The sequence below is a fragment of the Emys orbicularis genome, chromosome 3, assembly GCF_028017835.1.
Source record: "Emys orbicularis isolate rEmyOrb1 chromosome 3, rEmyOrb1.hap1, whole genome shotgun sequence".
Classification (NCBI taxonomy): domain Eukaryota; kingdom Metazoa; phylum Chordata; order Testudines; family Emydidae; genus Emys; species Emys orbicularis.
Genome location: NC_088685.1, coordinates 154,893,333 through 154,915,853, shown reverse-complemented (window position 1 = coordinate 154,915,853; position 22,521 = coordinate 154,893,333). Strand labels below are relative to the sequence as shown.

Here is a 22,521-nt window from a genome sequence, read left to right as displayed (position 1 = left end):
GAGAAGAAATACAAATGGGCAAACACATGAGATAAACTTTTCATTCCTATTTACTTATTGTAATCTGCAAGTAAGAGCAAACTGGTGCTTGGAATCAGTGTAAATCTAGAAAAACAGAATTGAAATCAATAAGGATATTTGAATTTACACTTGGGTAGCTGAGAACAGAATTTGACAAAACACAGCTTCTGGTTAGTGCATTTCCCCTGCAACAGCTGATGGCATCATTCCATCCCAGACAGGAGGAAGCCGGATTCCTATACTCAGCACTAGCTGTCAACAGTGTCATCACTTAATGGCAGAAAAAGTCACAGAACCCTGAACTCAGGTGATTAAAAAATGACTAGTTTTTGTTTAAAAAAGTGTAATTAAGGGTTTGCCATGTTGGTTACGCCTCTATGGTGGCTTTTTCAAAAGCACCTAAAGGAAGTCAGGCTCACAACTCCAAATGAAAGTCAGTGAAAGCTCAACTCCCACTTAGTCTGTGTCGTAAGACAGCATGACTCATCAGCACAGGATATTTACACCTGAAGTGTGGTTAAATGGTGCCATGGTCCAGTGTGCACATGGCCTGATTTGCTGAGATGCTGAGCATCTGCAGTTCCCAAGGAGCTGAGAGTTTCCAGGACCTCTGAAAATCAGGTCAGTGTACAATGAATACTTTGCACTCCTGTAATGCCTTCCCCCCAACCATATCCCAGTGCTTTTCACAAGTTAATGAATTAAGCTTCACTGCAGCCTTCTCAGCTAGGTGAGTTTAGGTGGGCAAAATGAGGCAGAGAGATTAAGTGATTCCTTTCAATCACACAGGAAATCTGTAACAGAGCCAGGAATAGAACCCACCAGGGCCGGCTCCAGGCACCAGCCCACCAAGCTTGTGCTTGGGGCGGCACCTGGAGGGGGGCGGCGCGGCGCTCCGGCCGCCGGGGAGAGCGGGGCCATGGCCGGGCTCCCCGCCCTCCCCCCGGCGCTCTGGCCGCCCTCCCCCCCGGCGCCCTCCCCCCGGCCGCCGGGGGGCTCGCCGCCCTCTCGCCGCCCTGCCCCCTGCGCTCTGGCCGCCAGGGGGAGAGCGGAGCCCCGGCCGGGGCTCGCCGCCCTCCTCCCAGGGCTCCGGCCGCCCTCCCCCCGGCCACCGGGGGGAGAGCGGAGCCCCCGCCGGGGCTCGCCACCCTCCCCCCAGGGCTCTGGCCGCCCTCCCCCCCCCCCTGGGGGGGGGCGGCAGGAGGCTTTTTTGCCTGGGGCGGCAAAAAAGCCAGAGCCGGCCCTGGAACCCACATCGGACTCCAACATCCTGTGTTTTTACCCAATAGACCATGTCAGACTCCAACATCCTGTGTTTTTACCCAATAGATCATTTTCCTTTTTAATGTAACTGATTTTCTGAAAGTTCAAGCCTTTGCAGTTCACCTTTAGAAAAATCTTTGAATCCCAAATGAAATTCTTCCTTGAGCATTAAAAAGTCTGCTAGCTGTTTCTCAGTTCTATATCAGTAATAGAGCCTGCCCCAATGGAGCACTTTGGTTAACAAATACAAAATGTGTCCGATCTCCCATGAGACAAAATATGAATTCGTAACAGCAGCTGAAACAAATCCAGGATTCTTCAGACAGTTTATGCATCCGAAAAGCCAACCAGGTCCCAGTAGATAGTAATTTTGAAACAGGACAGACCACAGGACTGAGCCATTCACTAGACAGATGTGGTTACTGCACTATTTCCTCGACTGCATCACTAGCACTGACACGAGTATTCTCAAGGTGTTGTGGATGGTGCCATACCCAAGCCGTCTAAGCACAATTCATCCAGAGCAAGAGAGACAAATATTTCTTCTGTCCCTGGATTCAGGCTATATGCAGATAATAATCTTTGTGCTCCAAAAGCAGTCTATTTTATCATGAGATACAAAAGAGAATATCCATTCATTAGCTGCTATACGTGCTAGAACAATGTTGAAATGTTCCAATTCCATCTAGTAAAAAGTGGTGCGCACGCACACTACCCAGTTCACTGCAATATGAAATCGGGACATATTTACCCAATCAGATCATTGTTTCATCTAGCCTGGTACCTCTCCTCCAGCCAGGCAGTATCAAGCCAGGCTGGTCCAATTGGCTGAGTCTGCTGTCTCTGACTGTGGCTGCTAACTGATGTTTCAAGGACAGACTACTGCAAAGCTTACCATGCCATTATTATGATTTATATTACAGCAGTGCCTCATTGTCTAAGGTTGCCAACTTTCTAATCACACAAAACTGAACACCTTAGCCCCACCCCTTCCCTGAGATCCTGCCCACTTCACTCCCTCTTCCTCGGGGCTCTGCCCCCCACTCACTACATTCCCCCTCCTTCAGTGGCTTGCTCTCCCCCACCTTCACTCACTTTCACTGTGCTAGGGGAGGGGGTTGGGGTTCGGGAGGGGGTGAGGGCTCCAGGCTGGGGGATGGGGCCGAGGGATTCGGAGTGTGGGAAGGGGCTGCGGGTTGAGGCAGGAGGTTGGGGTGTAAGAGGGGGTATGGGCTCTGGAGTGGGGCCAGGGATCAGGGGTTTGGGGTGCAGGAGGGAGGTCCGGGTTGGGGGGGCACAGGGCTGGGATTTGAGGCACGGGCTTACCTCAGGCGGCTCCCAGTCAGTGGCGCAATGGGGCTAAGGCAGGCTCCTTGCCTCTTCTGGCACCGCACTGCACCCCAGAAGCGGCCAGCAGGTCCCTCCAGCTCCTAGGCGGGCGGGGGGGGCCAGGAGCTGGACACCTGGCAACCCTTTCATGGTCCCCACTGAGAGTGAAGCTGTGTTGTGCTGGGCACTGCACACAAACATAGGCGGAGACAGTCCCTACCCCAAAGGGCTCACAATCTAATTAGACAAGACAGACAAAGGGTGGGAAAGGGAGGAATAAAAAGGACAAAGGTGAAGTGACTTACCCAAGGACACACAGATCAATGGCAAAGACAGGACAAGAACCCAGGTCTTAAGTCCTGGGTCCAGTGGATCCCTGGATCAATCCTGAATTACAATCAGCGACAGAAAGAAGAACAAGCATTCAGCTCCCCAAGGAACTTCCCTCTTGGGAACCTTCCCACAGTGCCAGGAGAAACATGCATGTCATCCAATCCCAGGAGTCTCCAGAGATTGAAAGGATTAGAGATTGTGTTCAGTCATTTTCCAGAAGATGGTTTTCCCCACAATACCCTGGAAATTCACACATTAAACTGAATCCACATTATTTTTTCCAACATCCTACCCACCACATTTTCCACTATGTCTGATCCTGAGGTTGAGAGGGTTAGATATTTTTCACATTATATACCCACAATGGGCCTGATTCGGATCTCACTTAGCACTGGTGTAACTGCATTGACTTCAGATGAATTAGTCCTCATCAACATCTGTACAAGTGAGAGGAGAGTTGGGCCTGGGGGTATTCTGGTCAGGGCCGGCTCCAGCGTTTTTGCCGCCCCAAGCGGTGGGGGGAAATAAAAATAAATAATTTTTTTTAAAAAGCCGCAATTGGTGGCTCTACCGCCACTGCTTCATTCTTTGGTGGCAAGTCCTTCCCTCCGAGAGGGACCGAGGGACCCGCCGCCGAATTGCAGCCGAAGACCCTTTCTGTTGGCCGCTCCAAGCACCTGCTTGCTGCGCTGGTGCCTGGAGCCGGCCCTGGTTCTGGTCACCTCACAGGTAAAACCCACTAAACAACAAAATGTTTCCCCTCCTGCATCAGCAATGGGCTGGAATTCCAGACCTGTAGGGCAAGAACCCTTTGGGCACGTTCTGTGTCTTCAGGTTACACAGTGTTTATTTAAATTGGGTCTAAAAAAATAAACAAACTGTCTAATGATAGCATTTAAAGCAAGTTTAAGCTATACAATAACTGTATCTGGCACAGACCTTTCTATAGGTTGTTCCTGGATAAAATCCTATCTAGGAGAATTTTAAATTCTAGCAAGGCTGCACAGTACATTTTTAGTTTTGAAAACTCCCTCACGTACCATTCTCCTTCCTTTCCTGTTGGCGCTTTATCATCACCATCATTGGCACAGACAGATGTGAACTTGTTGGCAATGCTGACAGCATCAGCTACCTCTTATTTTTAGAGAGAGCGCAAATATGCTTGTCCAAATATAGAGCCCCTGCTGTCTGATGAGGACATTGCCAGCATTAGCCACTGATTTATAGGTGCAGTGTAAGGACAAAAGGACATCTTCTCCCTGAGTTCATCAGTCTGATCAAATACACAGCTGGAGCTGGGACTTGAGAAATGTACACAATTCTTCCAACCCCAAAGGGAAAGCTTACTCTCATAGTTACACCAGTAACTCAAGCCATTCCCCCACTGTGAGCCAGGTCCCTTTCTACGTGGTCTCCTGTTGGTTAGATTCCCTCAACTACTGGGGCCCAACGCCTCAGTTTCCTACTGGCTGAACTCTGTGTTGCCACTGAATTGAATACCACCACATAAATGAATTCATGGTGGGCAGCCACCTACTCCCAAATAAAACAATTAATGCTGCCCATTTCCCCCCAAAACCCAATAAAAAATAATGCTAAGCAGCTCAATTCCCCCCTCCCCTCACATTCAATCAATATATTATGGGGGAGGGGCAATATAAATTGATACTCGGTAGCCCCCTCTGTAAGTCAATTTATGCTGATTCCACACACAGGCACGTGTCAGGAGTCCTCTTCCATGGTAGCAGGGGCATGGGGGATTGAGTTTTCCCTCCTCCTGGACCAAATCCCAGCCCACCCAAAACCAGGGAGCAGTGGGCTGAGGAGCAGGGAGGCCCCAGCCAGCCTGGAGACCAGGGGTAGCAGCCTCCCTGCCTGCCATCCTAGCAGAGTTTTCTCTGCCAGGTGGCGGATGTTGCCACCACCCCAGATAAACCTTCTGTGGGGATAGCAGCACCTCACCGCCCCCCCCCCCCACCTACACCTTCCCAATTGTCAACACCACCGCCAGTCCCTGCAACATCTAGCTGTTGCTTGGGAGTCTCTGCTCCAGTATTGACCCTGCTTAGCTTGTGACAACTGACAGGGTCTTGGGCCAAAGCGGTGTGCCTACAGGTCAGGAATTTGCTCCTCGAGTGGACTGCCTGCAACTCATCTTGTTCCTTTCAGCAGCGCCCTTTTCAATGGTGTGCCTAAACAGTTGGTATTTATGTCATTTTGGCCGAGAGAGAATTTCCTTTTTCAATTCCTTCTCCTCTTTCTTGGCATCCTTTCAGCAGCTCAGAGCAAAGCCAAAGCCAGCGTAACTGAACCTCCCAGCTGCCACATGCTTGCACTTGAAGTTTCTCTTTCTGTGCTGATTTGTTTATTTCTAGTGAACAACCTCTTATTTTCTTTTCCAAACTAAAAAAAAAATTCCCCCAACTAAAAGAAAAAATATCCCTCCAAGATCCATGGCAATTACTCTGCCTGCTGGGCTGGTGATGGAAATCAGACTTCACTTCTCAAAAGGCAACACAAACTATTCCCTGTGGGAATACATATACACAGACCTGGCTAATGAAATGTTCTGACAGGCCCTTCCTAGCTATCTTGCCCCTCACAAAAATGCTGCTTTACAAAGACTTCCCATCCCCCTCTTCAACATGCTTCTCCCCTGGTCCCACTCTAGGCCATCTGGTCACAAGGAGAGCTGATGGAGTTTTGATGGTGATGATGGACTGGTCCATTCTGTCTCCCTTTCATGGGTGCCACCACGTACCAAATGAAATGCTGACTATACTATAGTCAGAGCTTTTGCAGTATGAAAGATGGGCTTGAGGTTAAGGCACTAAACTGGTACTCATGAGGATCTGGTTTCAATTCCTGGTTCTACCACAGACTTCTTGTCTGATCTTGGGGAAGTTACTTAATTCCTCTCTGCATCTGTTCCCCTTCTGTGAACCATAATACTTGCTTTCTCCCAGCCAGCATGTGTCATGCCCATTTAGTTTGTTCACTCTTTGGGACAAGAGCTTTCTTTTACTATACGAGAGCTCAGCGCCCAACACAATGGGGCCCTCCATCTTGGTTTGGGCTTCTATATGCTACTGTCTATAAGCTTAATAAAAATAATAATGAAAAATCACAAGAGAACCTTCCAAAAGCAGGAAGCTGAGAAAGACTCCAGTTTGGTTTCTTTTTCTTACAGGCAGTAGATTCTGAAAATATTATTTAATTTGCTTGTTTCAGAATCCACTGCCTCTTATTTTAAATCGTAATTGGATTTTTTTAAATGTATGCACTAGTTCAAATACAGCTAATGGACTTGAAGCAGGAATTAATACAGGGAAGCCCTATGCCTGTGTTATGCATAGGGCCCTACCAAATTCATGGTCCATTCTGGTCAATTTCATGGTCATAGGATTTTAAAAATCATAAATTTCATGAGTTCATCGATTTAAATCTGAAATTTCAGTGTTGTAATTGTAGGAGTCCTGACCCAAAAAGGAGTTGGGGGGGGGGGTTTGCAAGGTTATTGTAGGGGGGTTGTGATACTGCTACCCTTACTTCTGCACTGCTGCTGGCAGCGGCACTGCCTTCAGAGCTGGGCAGCTGGAGGGCAGCGGCTGCTGTCTGGGAGCTCAGCTCTGAAGACAGAGCCACCACCAGCAGCAGTGCAGAAGTAAGGATGGCATAATAAGGTATTGCCACCCTTACTTCTGCGCTGCTGCTGGTGGGGCACTGCCTTCAGAGCCAGGAGCCTGCCCAACAGCCGCCGCTCTCTGGCCACCCAGCTCTGAAGGCAGCGCAGAAGGGTGGCAATACCGCAACCCTCCTAAAATAACCTTGTGACCCCCTGCAACTCACTTTTGGGTCAGGACCCCCAATTTGAGAAACGCTGGTCTCCCTCATGAAATCTGTATAGTATGGGGTAAAAATCACACAAAAGACCAGATTTCATGGTGGGAGACCAGATTTCATGGTCCGTGACATGTTTTTCCATTGCCATGAATTTGGTAGGGCCTTAGTTATGCAAGAGGTCAGACTAGATCACAATGGTCCCTTCTGGTATTAAAATCTATGAGGATATGGAACTGAATGACTTTCGCTTTAGGTATTTGCTGTCCTTGGAAGATTAATGAGCATTCAGCAGAGTTCAGAACACAGGTAATAAATAGTGGGAGCTCTGTTCTGTACTAAATGGTTTTCCAGCATTCTAGGTGAACATTTTAATTTGTTTCTGTATTCTTTGCTCTTGCTTATATATTTGAGACTATCTGAAGGGTGAGAGCTTTATGATATATGTGTATTAATTAATACATACCATCAACAGGACAAAACTGAGCAATACATGAATTGTAGGGATTGATCCTGTTTTGGAAGGGGATAGACTACTAGATGACCTAACATCATAGCTGCCACTTACACACAAAATCAGCATCTACTCACAGTTCCCACACCACAGTTTCTGATATCCCACAGTTATTGCCTTTTACAAACAGAAAAATACTAAAGAGACATATCCAATGGAGTAATTACTGGATAAATTCTGGCTTTTTAGTTGTGATCACTTGACAATTAAAGTGCCCAAACCTGCCTCCCACTGAAGTCAAAGGCCAAACTCCCATTGGTTTCAATGCAAGCCAAATCAGGAGTCCACGGTGAGATTCCACAACTGCCATTTTCAAAAGCAACCTCCGATTTTCACTGCTCAAACTTAAGAACACTTTGACCATGATTTTCAGAAGTGCTAATCACTTGCAACTCCAGCTGATGTCATTGGGGCCTGCAGGCCCTTGATACAGCTGAAAAATCAGGCACAAGGTATCTCAAGTCGGGCACCCAAAATCGTTATAATGGTCATTGTTATGATTTGGGCCTATGCCTTCAGAAAACTGCCCTAACGAGCTAGAAAAACTATTTCTGCAGGGCTGCCAAACTTTTGGATTGACAATGCCTGGGCTTAAAACAAAAAAGGAAACTAAAAATATTTCTCTCTCATGGAAAAAACCCATCTTTGGATTTAAAAAATAAATGTATAACTCTGAGGGCCTGACCCAAATAACCTTTGCGCTCAAGATAAATAAATGAGCCTCCAAGTGCCAGTACTGCACCAGGAAAACCGAGAGCCAAAGCCCAGAAAAAGAAAAAAAAAACACTCTTATCTTTTCTGATGTCCCCAAGAATGGGATTGGCACTTTAGGAGTCCTTTTAAGAGCAGATTTTCTCTATTGGAATGTTGGCACTTCAGCTGAATGATGAGAGCAATTTCAATCTGTTCTTCCCCATCCCCTTCTCCACCAGCTAATATATAATTAAACTGTTGAAAGGGAGATTCAGAAAGGATCTGCTGAAGAAGAGTCTTCATCATCATGGCAAAGTATGTGCCTCTCAGATCAATCTGTAGCTAGGTCCTTATTAGTCTGGCTGGATATTCAGTTTATGTCCATCACTGGTGATCCTATCACACCACTGAAGCTTTTGGTGACCACTTCATTGCCAGCTGTGTTGCAGCATTCCTTGGTAAACATGCTTTGTAATTCATTGGTCTTTCATCCTAATATGATGTCCGTACCAAGAAAGCCTCCAAAAATCGCATCAGTGCTGACAGAGGCGTTTGCTAGGTTCAGTTACAAATATCCTCATTTCTGATCCTGTCCTCCCACATAATATGGAGTAGCTGATGAAGACTATCAATCAAAAATGTCAATCTGCCACTCTTTAGCCTTCCTCAGCACCCATGTGTCACTGCCATACAACAGAGTTGATATACTTGTAGTTCTATTGATCCACAGCTTCATCACAAGCTTGATGTCACAACATTCCCACAGAGGCTACTAAAGACCCCAGAAAATGGTAGTAGCTGCTGCTATACAAGCTTCTACATCTTTCAAGCCTTCTCCAGCTCGGTCTTTGACATTTCCCAAGTATTTGATCGTTACCACCTGATCAGTGTCCTGTCTGGACACTGGTTGGAAGCTGGAGCTGGAGGCTGTTTGACGGTAATGTCAGTGACTTAGTTTTATCCAGGTTAATAACCAGACCAATGTGTCTCGCTTTTTGCCCAACCAGTTCAGCCATCAGCTGCAGCAATTCCCCACGTTGAGCCAACAAAATAATGCAATTCGTGCATTCAAGATCTCCCAGCGAATGGTGTAGAAGAGTCTGACACAACACTAAGGCCTGGTCTACACTAACCCCCAAATTCGAACTAAGGTACGCAACTTCAGCTACGTGAATAACGTAGCTGAAGTCGACATACCTTAGTTCGAACTTACCGCGGTTCAGACGCGGTCCACACGCGGCAGGCAGGCTCCCCGTCGACTCCGCGGTACTCCTCTCACCGAGCTGGAGTACCGCAGTCGACGGCGAGCGCTTCCGGGATCGATTTATCGCGTCCAGACCAGACGCGATAAATCGAACCCGGAACTTCGATTGCCAGCCGTCGAACTACTGCGGTAGTGTAGACCTGGCCTAAGTCTCCTGTAGCAAACTCTTCGAGTAAACATCTTTGACCATTTGCCCAGCAGGGCAAATTTTCACATCAGGAGGTAGTTATGGGAATCTAACAATTTGCTGACACAATGGTCTGATTCTTCTTACTTTCACTAATATAAATCAAGAGTATACCTGGCTGAAGTCAATAAAGTTACACCAGTGAGAGAAGTGCATCAAGCCCAAACACCATTACACTGAGCCATAATGGAATGACATGGTCAATATGTTATATGAACTCCAAAAGTTATTCCTGCACCCTTAACATTTTGTACACTAGGCTCACCAAGTTGAAATTGGGACAAATCAGATATTGATTTGTGTTTTTTTTATTGGGCCTAACCATATTGCAAAAAATCTGACACCTGCAATACACAGCATATGTTGTACATTAACTTATGCCACTATTAAAATAGTTATTTCTGTTTGAAGTGGCCCTGGAATGTCATCCATCATGTAGTAATTGTGACCTCTTTGCTTTTCTTCTTGAAAATCTTCAACATTCTAGAGGCAAGAGCTGGAGAAGTTATGGGCCACTGACTCTTGTACATTTCATTCCAATGAACAGATGAATTAGTGCTGCACATGCGGTCTTTTATATAGCGACAAAAGAACACATGAGGTGCTGTGACATCATCCTCTGATATGATGGACAGCCATACTATCCATGTTCTGTGCTTGTTATAGGCCTGTATATATCTGAACTCACTGGTTTATATTCCACTTTCAGTTATATCACGTAACTCTCTGGAGGCCACATAGTGATATCTAGATTAGAGAGACTGGTGTGGCTCTGGAACAGAATTGGGCTAACAAATCATCCCAGGTAACTGAGTATTAAATCATTCTGTTTAGGGGAAAAGCAGCAGATACTGGCAGGAAAATAGCAAGTTAACTCCAAGGATGTTGGCATTCTGAAAACTTCCAGCTAAAGAATGCAGCTGTTTCCAAAGGGCAACATCCTCCCTTTGGTGACTTACCAGTACCTTGAGATTTCTCTGAATAATAGTAACTGAAATGCAAGACTACTTTCAGAGAACCCTATTTTGTGAAATTCTGCATTTCAGACATGGTTTTCATCAATCAGTCTCCTAAGCTGAAGAAGCAATGCACTGTTCTGGCTGAGAGTGACTGCAGATGCCAGGCACTTGGCGGAGAATTAAGGGGAACTAGAAGTTGCAGTCTGTTTTAAGGAGAAGATCTCCTTGTGATGGTTCAGGAGATGATGGATGAATCCCAGCTAGGGTGAATGCAAGAGCTATACAAACACAGAGATTCACTCTTGCCAGAGTTCTATGTCGGGCTTCTGGGGTCCTGCCTACAAGCAGTTTCTCTCCTAGTCTGGCCTATGGCCCCATGTGACATTCCTGTTTAAAAACTTACAAGATTGAAGCATTAAGCCTCTGTAAAAAATTTAGGAAGAGTCAGTGGGGAGACAACCTGGCACCTTCGGCACCAAAACATAAGCCCAAACTACTTCAGCTAAAGCAGTAACTAACTTGACCAGACACATGTAAGAGGCTCGTATCTGACGTGTGGATCAGCCGCTAGCAAGACATGACATCTCACACACTTAGCCAGTGTGTTACACTTGCACACACTCAACCAGCTCCCCTGACTCTCAGTTGGGGCATGATCAACCAACTACCAGTAGCTCTTGCCTTAGCAGCAGGGCTACTCTGTATTTAGCTCCTCCCGCTTGTTGGAGCAAGGTAGCTCCATCTCCTTAAAAGGCACAATATTCATAATTAAGAGAAAGCGATTGCACTTTCATCAAGCTCTGCTTAACTGGGGTTCCTAATAAAGTGCTTCTCAAGTACTGTGCCATATCAGATACTCATTAGAACTGCACCAGTTACTGAGTGCTGAAGAACAAAAGGGCATTAAGGTATGTCTACACTTCAGGATAAGTCCAGGGTTAGTAGAATTTGAGTTAGCAGACTCTGGGTTTGTTAGATGCTTGAGCATCTACACCAATCTGTAACCCCAGTGTAGGAATTGTTGAACCAGAGGTCCCAACCTGGGGCTCCAGCATCTACACTGCATTATGCAGGCCTGAGTCCAGCCACTCATAACTCAGACTTCCTAGTGCCTTCCCAAAATGTGGCCACTCTAGCCCTTTGTTCATGATGCAGTGTGAGACAATGTGAGATCCACCAACCTTGACTGTCAAGAGGACAAAGAAAGGCGACCCATGGAATTGTGGGATACTTTTGGCAGTCTCCCATAGTACAAGTCCAGTGGTGCTGCATTTACACTGCAAAGCAATAGGGCTTGAACCCTGGGTCCTGGCTTGCCTCTGTCTTTGACCCTCCACCCCCATGGGGTCCTGGGACCCTGGGTTAGTGTAACCTGTGTAGAAAGAAGGGGGGTTAGGCTACAGCCTGAGTTCAAACCCTAGGTTTACATTGCAGTGTAGACATACCCTTAGAGGGGAGATTAAATACCCCTTACAAATATCAATCCACAATAAAAAAATGTTTCAGATCCTAAGTAGATAACAGATTCTATGAACAAACTTTCAAATAAACTCTCCAAAAGAGAGTTGAAAACAATGTAACTGAAAGCCATCATGATTGATTATGCACTGACCACATGCTTGGCACTGTACAAACGTAAAGGAAGACCTGGCTCCTGACCCAAGGGATTCATAATCCGAATCAGACAATACAAAAACAAAAGCAAAAACCCACATTCAGACAACACAATGGTGAGACCTTCCTCTGGTGTGTAGTGTCCCTACATGAGACCAGATGAAGGTCCAGTTTCTCTCTCTCTGCTTCTATAGAGAGTTTCCTTTCAATGTCCTCATGGAAGAGAGATGTTTGAGGGAGGGATCTGAAGGAAATGAACACTTTCCCTTGCTGCAAACAATGGTGTAGCTAGCACATAAAGCTCCCTGCTCTGCCTTAAACATCAGTGATGAGATCAGCTGTAGCAAGAGAAACACGGAGACAAGACCTCAGAGCCTGAGAAGAAACAGCCTTTCAGCTCACTTTTAAACTGAGAAATGAATACAAGTAATATTCTATCTGGTTTCTCAGCATCAATGCTGGATCCTCCATCAGGTCACCAGATTTCACCTAAGGGCTAAGGAGGACGGATTTCATTACCGTCATTATCCCCCACTCTTACCTACATATGTCAAAAGCTGCAAATACAGCTCCGATTTCATCAGCAGACACCAGAAAAGAGAATAAAATGACACATGCATGGCCCAGGACAAAATACTCTATGTATGTAGGCTGGGGCTTGGTTTAGAGCAGCGATCGCAGTTTGGATTGGGTTTGGAGCTGGATTTGGGACTCCGGCTAGAGATGAGACTAAGGATGGATCTGGGCCTGGGTGTGGGGGCGGAGGACAGAAGCCTCTAGCTCTACATCCAGCTGCACAACATCCTGCTGCATTTTTATGGAGGATTTCTGCTGACAATGCAAACCACAAGGGCAAAGCTCGAGTGGTAAGAGAAACTCTTTTTTAAACATTTAGACATTCTCTTCATTAACGTTAGACAGACGGCATGGGTACAGCCTGGGACTCTTTGCGACATTGCACTGAAAGGCTATAAAAAGCCAGCAGCAAATACTGTTTAAAACTAAAGGTCTGACCCTGTGAGGCACTAAGTGCCTTTCATTCCTAACAGTCAGCAAAGAGCACACAGCCCTTCCCAAATTAACACCCCAGGATGATGGACTTTTACACCAGACAGACTGAGCAGCAATACTGAGATTTGAGAATATCTGCGGACTCTGCTACAAAATACCTCTCTAGTCTTTGGGCAAGGTGTGCATATTGTAGAGGGGAAAACAGGACGTTTCCATGATATTGACTAGTTTTACTATAGGTGAAGTTTCTCTCAGAACATTCTACGTTTATATATACAAATAAGAATTAGTGATGCTTAGCCCTTATACAGCAATGTACAGAAAAGGACTGCACAATGAATAATGAATAACTTTCAGCCCTCACCAGTGAGGTTAGGGGGGCATCATCTCCACTTTACAGATGGGGAAACTGAGACATAGGGACATGAAGTGACTTGATCAGTTCTATGCAGTAAATCAATGGCAGGGCCAAGTTTAGAGTCAATGGGCTCCTTTCTCCTAGTCTCAGGCTCACTCTACTAGACTACAACATTTCATATACATGAAGGATAGCAGTAGGGTAAAAAAAAAAATGTCACCCTCACTGAATCAGTAATGGACAGACGGCAGGAATAAATGATCCATGAACAGTGCAGTCATGAGCAAATTCTGCTCTCTCTCAAGCGCTATGTTTTTTGGCAGGCACAGCATGGTTTCACAGAATGCCTCCTTGGCAGCTTTTTCAGGTGGCTTCTCAGTCATCCCTTTGTCACTGAAGAATGGCTTCCCCATCTCTAGAGGATTAGGTATCAATATGGGAAGTGTCACCACTTGGAGGATTAAAAGTGCTGCTGGTTCTCTCAGACAAGAGTGCCTCCTTTGGCAGAGCTGGACTGGACTGGCTAATACTTCAACACTCAAGCCCTGATTCTCTCCTCACTCCTCACCTGCTCTGGTATAAATCACAAGCGAGTCTCTTGAAGTCACAGGAGTTACTCCAGGGTAAGTCTTCTTCCTGACACTTTTGCTTCAGCCAAGAACCCGTCTTTATCACAAAAAAGTCAAACAAACAAGGAAACAGCCCCAACTAGCCAGCCAGCCAAGGAGAGTTTAACATACCTGTTTCTTTCAGACAGATCACGTCTAGTTTGATCAGCTTTGAGAAACAGATTTGCTTTTTATTCTAGTTCAAAGCAAAAAGAAAAGAAAAAAATCCACTCAAGTGCATAAAATATACTCCACTGCCGCTGAAATTTAGTTGAAGGTTTACAAATTACTCTCTGGAGGTAGCAAGGGCCGTGAAAGGAAAACAACCTCACTTGTGTATCTAGCAATAAGAAGTCTAAGAGGGCCTTGTGTTATTGAGACTGTGCAGAAGGCACTAGGCTATTATTGGCACATTAAAACCTGATTGTGTGAGGTGCAGAATGTTCTAAATCAGTATGAGTTGAGGTTTCTCAGCAATTCACACCGTCTAGCCCTTATAGAATCCTAATAAGAGCTGGCCAAGTAACAGTCAAATAATTTAACCAATGACTTTTTAAAATTAATATTAACCTTTTCAAACAAACACGTGCACATAGCTCTTCTGGTGAAGCAACAACACACAAATAAATGCAAAGCTGTTTCAAGGTCCTGCGAACTGTAAAATGCAGTTAATCGAGTGCCCTTTTTTGTTCAAATGATTTTAATTATTGGAATGCACAATTTTTAATATGCAAATAAAATGTTCTAAAACCTGAAAAAAAATTAATGCTAACATTTTTCTAAGCATTGGTGGTACCAGAAAGTTTACTGCTTAAAATATAATCTGATTGCACTGTACAGAGCCTGATCTGCAGTTCCTGTAAACAAGTAATTCCCAGGAAATTCAGCAGGAGTGTGTGTTTTATATGTGTAGGGATTACAGAATTGGGTCAATTGTCTACAGCAGTCCTGACTTCCACTGATGTGCAGATGAGATGCACACACTGAACAAAGGCAGCATATGCTATATGAATGGGTTGAGAGTATCATAAAATGCAATCAGTCAATACATACATCCCCCTTTGACCCCAGTGGATGTTCACAGTAGAGAGAGCGAGGACAACATTCGGACCTAAGGCAAGCGTTTGGTATTTGGGTCAGAAGAGCTTCAAGGGAGACTGAATCATGATTCATTCCAATACAAATGAAGACAGTCCTGTGTGTTAGCATCAGCTCTGACTCGATCACCACATAACGCTCTGAAGGAGCGGATGCAAAGGCATGAGAAAGATGCAAATGTTTCATGCTAGGGTCGAGTGGGTCTTTGTCTACCTCCAGTGGTAGGCCCACAACAGAGTATAAGAGTCACTACAGCAACGAGGTAGAGGTTCTACTCCTTTAGCTCAAGGGGTGGAGGGTCGGCGTTTAGTACTAGAGGTCCTAATTTCAAAAGGTCAAGGATAGCCAGAGTGGGGTTAGTTACACAAATGCCATAGAAATTTGCTAATCGGCAGTTATCTGAAATAAGAGACCGGCTCCAAAACCAGAATATTTGGATCCAGATTTGAATGTCTTCAAGTCCTGCAGTGCATGGGTTGGTGAGGTTTGGCTCAGGCCTATATCTTTTTTTTTTTTTTTTTTTTTAAGTTTGCCTTTCCCCATTTCTCAACAATGATATGACGTGAAAGGCAGGCTGTAATGAGGTCTGAGTGTACCGCAATGACCTTCCACGAGCACCTTAGCAACCATCACCATAAATAATTAAATATAAACTACAATTGTCAAGACAAATGAACAAAGTGCCTTTAGTGATGCACAAGCCACATTTTTGTAAAGGGCATTTATTTACGTAAGACAGTCAGTGGGTCCCACAGTCTTTAAGGCAAATTCGGGAACTTTGACCTTCCATTCATCTTAGACTGGAAATGGCATCTTGGATTAATGTATGTGAACGGTCCCCTCAATTTTTACTTCTTAACACTTCCATTTCAGAGTACACAACCTACTCAGAACTGACTGCTCACTCCTCCTGCAAGGTGTTGAATGCCCTCAACTCCTGATTCATAGATTCCAAGGTCAGAAGGGACCACTGTGATCATCTAGTCTGACCTCCTGCATAACACAGGCCATAGAACTTCCCCCAAATTAATTCCTAGAGCATCTCTGTCATGCTGTCACAATACCTAAAACACTCCATCTTGATTTAAATGAAACTAATGGGAATGGAGAGTGCTCAGCACCTTGCAGGGCGAGACCTCCCTTGCAGGACATATTCTGAGTTCCTGACAGGGTGCTTTACATTAGAGAATTGAGCCCTTCATGTCTAATATTAGATTGTCCCTCCCACAAAGAATTTGCAACTTCTTTCTCTCTGTATTGCAAGACACCTTGCAAACTTTTGTCATTGTAGGATAGATAGATTAGATTAGATACAGACAGCCAGAGAGAGGAAGATAGAGATCAGCACTGATATTCTGACTGTCCTTAGGGAGAGACAGGAGGGTCATGGAGGGAAAAGCAAAGAACATCAGATAATTGAGAGTATTTGCAATGTAATTAAAGGACACCTGGCATCAGGACCTTTTTTCAGTTAACAGGGCATTTCAGATACCTAGAGTTTGGATAAGTGATGTTGCACTGTATGTGCAGCATAAAGATTTTCCAGCGTGCGGCCCCTTTAACTCCGGAGGTCTTCAGAATTCTTATATCAAAGCTACTGCCTTAAAAAAGTGTAATGTAGTGAATCCAACCAACATACTAAATACATTAAAGTCTGCAACTTCCTGCCAAAGCTGGCAGGTCCAGGAGATGGAATGTGTGGTTCTCTAAGATGACTACAAATAGATCCTCTCCCACTAGAGCTGAGAAAGCCAGATGAGTCTGCCAGCAAAAACGTAAGGCAGACATTAATCACAGGAGCCTGCACCTTCTCTCCACGTGCAAGCTCTATGCACCAGCAGGAAGGATAATGCAAGCCACCAAACAGAATAGGTGTATGGAATTCTCAGAGCCGAAGAGGTTCTTCGGTACTTCCTGGATTACTGCTAGCATTCAGATACTAATACATTATTCATCATCAACAACTTTTCCTGGGTTAAGGCAGGTTTCAGCTGAGAGCTGCCCATATGCAAAACATCTTTTTTGGTTTGAGGTTTTTTTTTTTTTAATTCCATTGTAATTTTAGTGCCAAGAAAAGAGTCCAGATTGACAACCCCAGGTACAGAAACCGTCAATGTATTCACAGGAAAAAATAAGTTGCAGACAGCAGCAGGGCAAATATGATCTCAGTTGGGTCATCTGCAGACTTTGAATCTGGCCTCTTCAGTGCTAAAAGCATGAGTCTACTGTTTGAGGCCACTCTACTGTCAGATAGAATCAGAATGTTATCCTCTTGTGGACCAGCCTCCAGAAGACAAAAAGCTAAGAGCTCCTGGTGTGATTAACACAAGCTTAAGAAGTAACACACACCAAAGTTGCTTTTTCCAGGCATTTCTCTTTAACCAACATGTGCTAGATCATCAGGGAAATGCTTCTTTATTTCTTGGGGACCACAATAATATCCAATGCTCTACTCCTGGAAGTCTCTCTCTCCTACACGTTTCCCAAAGGTGAAAAAAAAAAATCCAGCCATCTCTCCCAACCCCCTATTTTTCTAGTGAAAAAGCCTGTGGGAATTAATGTAGGTATCAGCTATAAGTCCTTATCCTTCTAGTCTCTCGCTTCTTTGACAGCAATTTCAAAACCTTCCTGTTTATTTGAATGAGGAAGTTACCCCTAGAAACTCACATGAACTGATCTCTCTCTGTCAAATGGGATATACACTGCCTTCTACTTGCTCTGGAGGGCCTGGAGATATCAAACTTTACAACAGCAACATAATTACATATATATTAAGATATTTTAAGAGGTTCCTAAAAATGTACTTTCCACTTTGAGCCTTCTATGATTGGATTCATGATAACTAAAGTAATAAAAGTTTTTTAAAATTCTATAAAACACTTCCAAAATAGTTTTTTTCCTGTAACATACATGGCATGTGCAAAAATTCATGATGGTTCAGTAAGGCATAAAGGCTTTAATTGGTTCTGGATGCCCTTCATAAATCACCTGTGCTTTCACTACTCATAAGAAAGCTGTCCCAAACTCATGCCAATAAAGCCTTTATACCACTCCACCACATATTCTGTGTAGATCTAGATGGGTAAACACTCTCTCTATATATACACACACACACACAGAGTTTATTATTTAGCTACTTAAATCAATCAAAAGATAGTACCTTCTTTTTGCTGCAGTAAATCTGCCACTTCTTCTCTGGAGGGAGTGCAAACATAGCCTCTCTGTTCTTATCCGTGAGATCCAGTTCATCCTGGGATTGTTAAATGAAACACACACAGTCAGTTGCATTGATACCTGCCGATACTGTGGAAAGAACATGCGTCAAGCACGCCCCACAGCCTCAATTAAAGCAGCAGAGGACCTAGTGTCTCCCTGTAACGACTGATCTCTGTAAAGATTTGTATTGCCTGCATCACCTTCACCACTGATTTACGTTCACATATTCTGCTACAGGTTCCCCCAGTTAGAGCAGAACAGACCCAGGGAGGTGACGAGCAACCACAGTGTCTAACTTCCCTTGTGAATTATCATTACACCTGTGCTCACCTGTGTGGGAGCAATCATTGTATTTGATGAATAAGAAGTGATACATCCTGATATAAGGTGATGCGTCATGAAAGAGTTGAAGGGAAAAAACCTCATTGCTCTGGCTAAAATAAGCCAGACACTAAACTTTCTCTGAGAAGTCTATATAGAGTCAATGCACCTCCTTCCAGGCCCAAAATACCAACTTGGATCCTGCCCACTCCCAGCTCAGCCCTGCCAATACACTTCAAGACTGACCTGCACCAACCCCCAATAAATAGAACAACCCCGGAGACTGCCAGCTATGCCAAACTACCAATGATTTTTAGGCCGGCTTTGAACCAGCAACCTGGAGCGAAAGGATCCATTTCCCATTACCACTCCCCTGCACCATCCAGTTCCCACCAAAAGACAAAAGTATAACCTCATGTTTGGAAAAACCAACATATTCCAAAGAGACAAATTCACCATTGGTGTAACTGGGCAAATATCTTCATCTGTTGATGAGAGCAGCAAGTTTGGCACAGTATTTTTGTGAGAGGAAGGATTACCTTGTCATTAGTAAACTACACTGGATTCAGAAGTTCAATTCCCAGTTCTACCACAGGTTTCCAATGGGACTCTGTGCATGCCACTTGATCTCTGTGCCTCAGTTCCCCTTCTGCAAGGGGATGATAATACTCCCCTTTTCCCAGGCTATTTAGACGGCAAACTCTTCAGGGCAGGGGCTGTCTTTTATGGTGTACGTTAAGCGCTTAGCAAAATGGGGCTCCAATCTCAGTTGAAGTCCGTAGGTTCTGGTGGGATATAAATAATAATATTCCAAAGAGCACACCAACATATTTTCCTTTGTTTGGTCCAGCTGTGCTGATCATAGAAGACAAGCGGCAGAGGTGTGTGCTTGAACAAGAGTAAGAGAGTGCACGTGTGTGGTCAAAGACCATCCACTCCTCCTCACAGTTTCAAACAATGTTTCAGCCAGATTTTTGTGTGTGTAATATATATATTTGAAGGAGAAAGTGTTCAGGAGTCCTATAACAAGATGACATTGTGAGGCTAATAGAACTGTAAATGCAACACCCATGCTAAGCTCGCCCAATGCAGGGACAATACCTCTTTAATTCAGCCCCACAATGGCTCATTTGGAAAGCTTTCAGGGCTGGGAAACTTGTGAAAACAGTGAGCTAAATTGCATACTGAGCCTGGTAGTGGCTGCTGACAGATTTAAAGGTCCACAGAGACTTCAGCGGCAGAAAGGTACAAAAGAAACGCAAACAGTAACAAGGCTAGGTCACTGCCAGCAGCAGAAGGTAGAATAAGCTGGGGGATTTTTATTCTTTTCAAAAATGTTTAAAGAAAAAAAAAACTGTTAGCTGTGCATGAAGAGCACAAGCCATGTGGAAATATTTAGGGTGAGTTTCCAACCAAGGGGGCAGCCAAGCGAGACAAGGAGTTCTATAAGTAGCAACCAGAATCATAGTCTTGGGTGGAGAGGGAGAGAGAAACTACATGGAAGGTCGTAAGACCAGCAAAGGAATGCTGTTAGAGGTCAAGTGTTTGGGATGAGTGGGAGGGTCAGGGAGGAAATCAGAGTTTCCAGGTTTGGAAGAAGAGCTGCTGGGGCTGCAATACACATGTGAAGTGAGCTGGCCAGTCTTAGCTAAGTCCTGAGAAAATCATCATTGCGAGAAACAGGAGGCTAATAAGATAAACAGTAGGAGCTCTGTTACGAAGCTCAATTCATGTACAAGAGCAAGTTGAGAGATAGCTAGTTCTGTGTGGTTTTCACAGACACTCCCCCAATACCATACTGAATGACAGCACACTCAACCAGTAAAAGACAAGACAAACATGACATCAGAATACTCATTAAGTGAACACACCCTAAGGGCAGGATGCTGTAACTTGCCACCTCTGAAAGTTGCTTTTGTGGATGTTGCATGCATCAGACATAGATTCATAGATTATAAGGCCTCAAGGGACCATTATGGTCATCTAGTCTGACCTCCTGGCCAAGGTGCATGCTGCTGTCTTTGCCCCACCTAGTGTTCTGCCATTTAATTATATATTTTGCATCCTGATAGCATGAGCTTCCTTACAGAAAAGATAGATAATGGGATGGTAGAAGATGCAATGGAAAAAAGCATGCACATGCAGGCAGCCCTCCCCACTGCAACCTAAAAAAGCAAACAAATAGCAAGAGTCATTGCCCTAGCTACAATCTTCATGCTTCAGGGCATAACTTGCTCACCAATTGAGGATCAGGAAGGAATCTGCTTCCATTGAACAACAGTTAGAGAGGGTGGGCTACTCCTTCCTCTGAAACAACCAGCATTGACCATTGTCAGAAGGCCAAATCCTAGACTCCAGGCTCACAGCCTAAATGGCAAGGTTGCAAGTGGGGGCACCTCCACAGTGGAGGAGGAAAACCTCCCCTACTGGATGCAGAGCAGCAGCGAAGCCACTCGTTGGCCTTCAATGCAGTGTGCAGTCATTCCTGTGGCAGCTGTGCTCTCCGTCAGTGAGGGAGGAAAGCCAGTGAAATTGCATAGTCATGGATATATCAGCCTTACTTACCTTCCTCCCCTTGTCCAGCCACTCAAAAGCCCCTCATGTTGAGGCACACGTTGTTCTCTAAAGGTTCTCAAAATCCTGCCTTTCTCTACTCCTTTCTGCAGTGGCAGGGCGAAGGACTTCTATGACTGCAGAGGAAAGCACAGGATCTGACCCAGAGATAAGACACTGGACCACATGAACCATTTGCCTGTTCCAATATGAAATTCTCATGGAAGGCACCTTAAGAATCTCACTGCCTGGGAGAGTGGCCGTAACAAGAACCTCAGGCTCTGAAGAGATTTCAGAAGGTTATATCTGATGTGCTCGTGAACACATCACACTGGCCTGTTTTCAGAATGGGACTAGTCACGGAGTGAGACTGCTGGCTCTAGTGTGACTGCAGTGACAGTGGCCATCCACTACAGGAAAAAGGAACCAAAAAGGAGGAGGTAGGAGAATGCAGAAGTAGTAAGGACCTTGAATAGCGTCATCTAGAACAGAGCTAGGTGAGGAAGCCCTCATGCCTGGATGCCCAGGGAGCATCTGGGGGAAGAAGAGAAGTTCTGTTGGAACAAAGGGGGAGGGAAAAACCCCTTTTCTATCTGTTGTGGTGATTGCTCTACAGAAATATAGTAACTCTTCTTCCATGTCTTGGATGGAGGGCTTGGTTCCAGAGATTCATGCCAACAGGCTTGTGTACAACACAGCTCAGCTGCCTGGCTCTCAAAAGCACTTCAAGCTGCAAGTGCTCTAGTGAAATATAGATTAAAGAGACATTTGCCAGGACAGCCTCACGGAGATGTTAAAAAAAAAAAAATCCAGTTACTATTCCTTACATTGCACGCAGTTTTCCATTTTTTTTTTTTAATTTTACTTACTGAGGGTGGGATACGTTCAGTTAATTTCCTTTTATGTGGGCCTTTTTATGGACAGACTGAATTTTGATGATACAACATTAAAACCTATTGGAGCTGGATTTGAGGTTCAAATATTTCCAGTCCAGTTCTCTGGGCCAAAAGGGAAGATGGCCTGCATTCAAAATGGCTGCAACCCAGGAAAACAAGAGGGAGAGAAGAGGAGGAATGGGCAGGGAACATAAAACAGTTTTTTGTGGGATTAAAAACCATACTGGGGAACAGTCAACGAATTGTGAAATCTGGATCTGGTGCTCGGCCGCCATTGTTTTATGATGACATTTAAAGTCCAGCACAAGCTGAACAAAAGGGAATTTCTCACCTATAAAAGGCAGCACCTCTCTGAAAAAGTGTTACATTACATGAATACAGGAAAAATAATGTGGGAGAAAATTAAAATACCCAATGGTTATCTTGAAGAATCTGGCTGCATA

At 44.8% G+C, this 22,521-nt stretch overlaps 1 protein-coding gene across 3 annotated transcripts in view; it reads right to left on the bottom strand.

The window, feature by feature from the left end:
- The window catches only part of DAAM2 (dishevelled associated activator of morphogenesis 2), a 147,017-nt gene that overhangs the window by 99,378 nt on the left and 25,118 nt on the right, over positions 1-22,521 (bottom strand). For all 3 annotated transcript variants that reach the window (XM_065401898.1, XM_065401899.1, XM_065401900.1), the window contains exon 2: positions 18,253-18,342. In XM_065401898.1, the coding sequence (XP_065257970.1) occupies positions 18,253-18,342 (90 nt within the window). The remainder of the gene's footprint in view (positions 1-18,252; positions 18,343-22,521) is intronic.